The sequence below is a fragment of the Neopelma chrysocephalum genome, unplaced genomic scaffold (assembly GCF_003984885.1).
Source record: "Neopelma chrysocephalum unplaced genomic scaffold, ASM398488v2 Primary Assembly neopelma1_162363, whole genome shotgun sequence".
Taxonomy (NCBI): Eukaryota; Metazoa; Chordata; class Aves; order Passeriformes; family Pipridae; genus Neopelma; species Neopelma chrysocephalum.
In genome coordinates, this window is record NW_020935337.1 from 1,891 (window position 1) to 4,178 (window position 2,288).

The 2,288-nt window shown below is 42.9% G+C and overlaps 1 protein-coding gene across 3 annotated transcripts; it reads right to left on the reverse strand.

Moving 5' to 3' along the window:
• Positions 1 to 208: 208 nt before the first annotated feature.
• LOC113962417 lies at positions 209 to 1,805 on the reverse strand. Of its 3 annotated transcripts, none has more exons than XM_027673171.1 (2): positions 836 to 1,805; positions 209 to 665 (listed from the first exon to the last, which is right to left on the reverse strand). In XM_027673171.1, exons 1-2 carry the CDS (start codon positions 1,443 to 1,445, stop codon positions 652 to 654), a joined length of 624 nt encoding a protein of 207 aa, XP_027528972.1. In that variant the 5' UTR covers positions 1,446 to 1,805; the 3' UTR covers positions 209 to 651. The 3 variants fall into 3 exon arrangements, with proteins under 3 accessions (XP_027528972.1, XP_027528971.1, XP_027528970.1); XM_027673170.1 differs by having other exon boundaries at positions 209 to 664; positions 817 to 1,805; XM_027673169.1 differs by having other exon boundaries at positions 209 to 664; positions 814 to 1,805.
• Positions 1,806 to 2,288: the final 483 nt, after the last annotated feature.

Consider the following 2,288-nt stretch of genomic DNA (forward strand, 5'->3'; position numbering starts at 1 on the left):
TTGTGCTGCTCAGCATTCACTGATCTCTGTCCAGAATTCTTGTTGCTCATGATAAGGTTTCATCAAACATGCTGGAAGCCAGCAGGGTCCTGTGGAAGACAAAACACAAACAAACCCCCCTTCCCAATACTAACAACTTAATATCTACTTGAGGTGTCATATTGCCCCTCTTCGTTACAAAAGCGTAATTCTATCAAGTTAAGGTTAGGTTCTGTGGGTGGGAGGCCTGGAAGGTCACCAAGTTGCTGCAACCTCTCTATGATCTCTTCTATGGGTGCCCCTATGTGAGACACTAACAGTGGAATAATGTATGGTTTCCAGGGTACAGGATAGCCTTCTAACAGTTTGTTTCGCATTACTGGAATTAAAGGCTGTTGCATGTAAAGTTCAGGGCTCTGCAATTCAATAGTTACTTTCATCCCTTCCCCCTTTAATATTTTAATTGCTTGATACAGAGATACCCAAGATGAACTCCCATCCTGCCATGATCCATCATTAGTAAAACGGTCACTAAGGCCTTCAGCAATAACTGAAACCAAAGTTCTATCAACTCCTGGTGTTCGCCTTAAACGCCAAAGAGCATTTTGCACATATACATCATTGGTTAACCCTAAAAACTTTGTGGCATCAACATCGTCTACTATCATAGAGTCAGCCCCTTGCTCCATTAATCTAACCATCCACATTTGTGGTCGTTCCCCAGGTTGCTGAGAATATTTAGATAAAAGATTTTTAATATCCTCTGGGGTAAAATCAGCAACTTCATCCTGCCTTACTCGGTTACCCTGGTTATCTATCACAACCTTCCACCGTACAACAGGGGCTGCCCTTACTTTATGTGCCAACTCATCTGCTGTTGATAACTTCTCTGAATTTTCTATAAAATCGTCCTCATCAGAATCATCACTACTACTCCATATGTTACCATCCCACTTCTCTGGGTCCCAATCAGGGGAAGTGACTATAGCCCGCACTCGTGGCCCCCGATCACTTCGGTCTATTTTCCTTTGTCTGTGTCGAACAGTTCTCACAGCATATTTCTCAGCTAAAGTAACACATTTATCTTCTACCCTGTTCTTTTCAGCCTGAAGGTCAAGTAAAGTCTGGCGTTGTACCAACTGAGTGGCTCTTACAGCATTCAGCTGCTCCTGCAGTTTTTTGCATTTTTCCACAGTTAACTTATATGCAGTAAGCAGTGCACCCCCCATTCGCCCGGCATGTTCCAGACGAGTGCTTGATTTAATAGTAGGGGTAAACTGCTCCCAGTATTGCAATACCTCCATCGGGGTCTGCTGTCCCCAATACTCAAGAGGAATCTTTGTACATGTTTCCCACTTACTCCACAAAGTAATCCATGGCTCCTGCCCCAATTCTATTAATTCACGGGGAGGAGCTTTCTCGGGTTCACTGCCGTCTGCAGCTGACCCTCCTAACCACTTCTTCATCTTAATCTGCTAAATGTTCTCACTAACAAAAACAACAACAAAGGTTCTCAATTTCAAGCTAAACACAATGAGACACACTAATCCACAAACAAGCCTAACTACACATATACATCAACTCTAAAATCTGTATATACCAACCACAGAATACACACTCTACAATAACTCTGAATGAATTCTCAGAAAGACATATCTGTGAGTGAAACAACAATAAAACTTAATCCACTGAGTATCTTCTAAGCTTTGGTTTGCTCCACACCGAATACAAAAAAAAGTTTAAAGTCCAATCTAGCCTTATCTCCTGGATGCCTCTAGGTCCCAAGATATATTTATTACAATTAGTACAATGAAGTCGTACATATAAAGGAATTCTAGGTCTCAAGACGTGTGATATATTCACAATTGATTGCTCAGAACTACCTCCCATATGCAAAAAACAAACAAAGCATATAAAACACAAGTACTGTCACCCATATAGTAACTTAAACAATAAAAACAACAAAGAACCGGTTCAAAACAGACCAAAACGAGCAGAAGACATGAAACACAGACACTGGGACTCCTGGTGCCCACATAGAGTTCACCACCCACACAGGGACGCGGCTTCACAGGCTATGCTCTCCACCTGAGAATCTCCCTTTTCACACGGGGACGCGGCTCTACAGGCTGTGCACTCCACCTGGAGATCTCCCCTCCACGCATTCAGGGACACGGCTTCGTTGGCTGAGCACTCCACCAACGAATTTCCCTATACAACACTGTTTATTCCGCCATGTATCCTGCCGACTACGCCAATTTATGTAACAGTTCGTTAGGATACATGCCCGGAATAAAACAAGTGCACAG

Bases quoted from the DNA above. Each gene is read 5' to 3' on its own strand.
- LOC113962417 (XM_027673169.1), bottom strand. From the start codon at position 1,445: ATGAAGAAGTGGTTAGGAGGGTCAGCTGCAGACGGCAGTGAACCCGAG.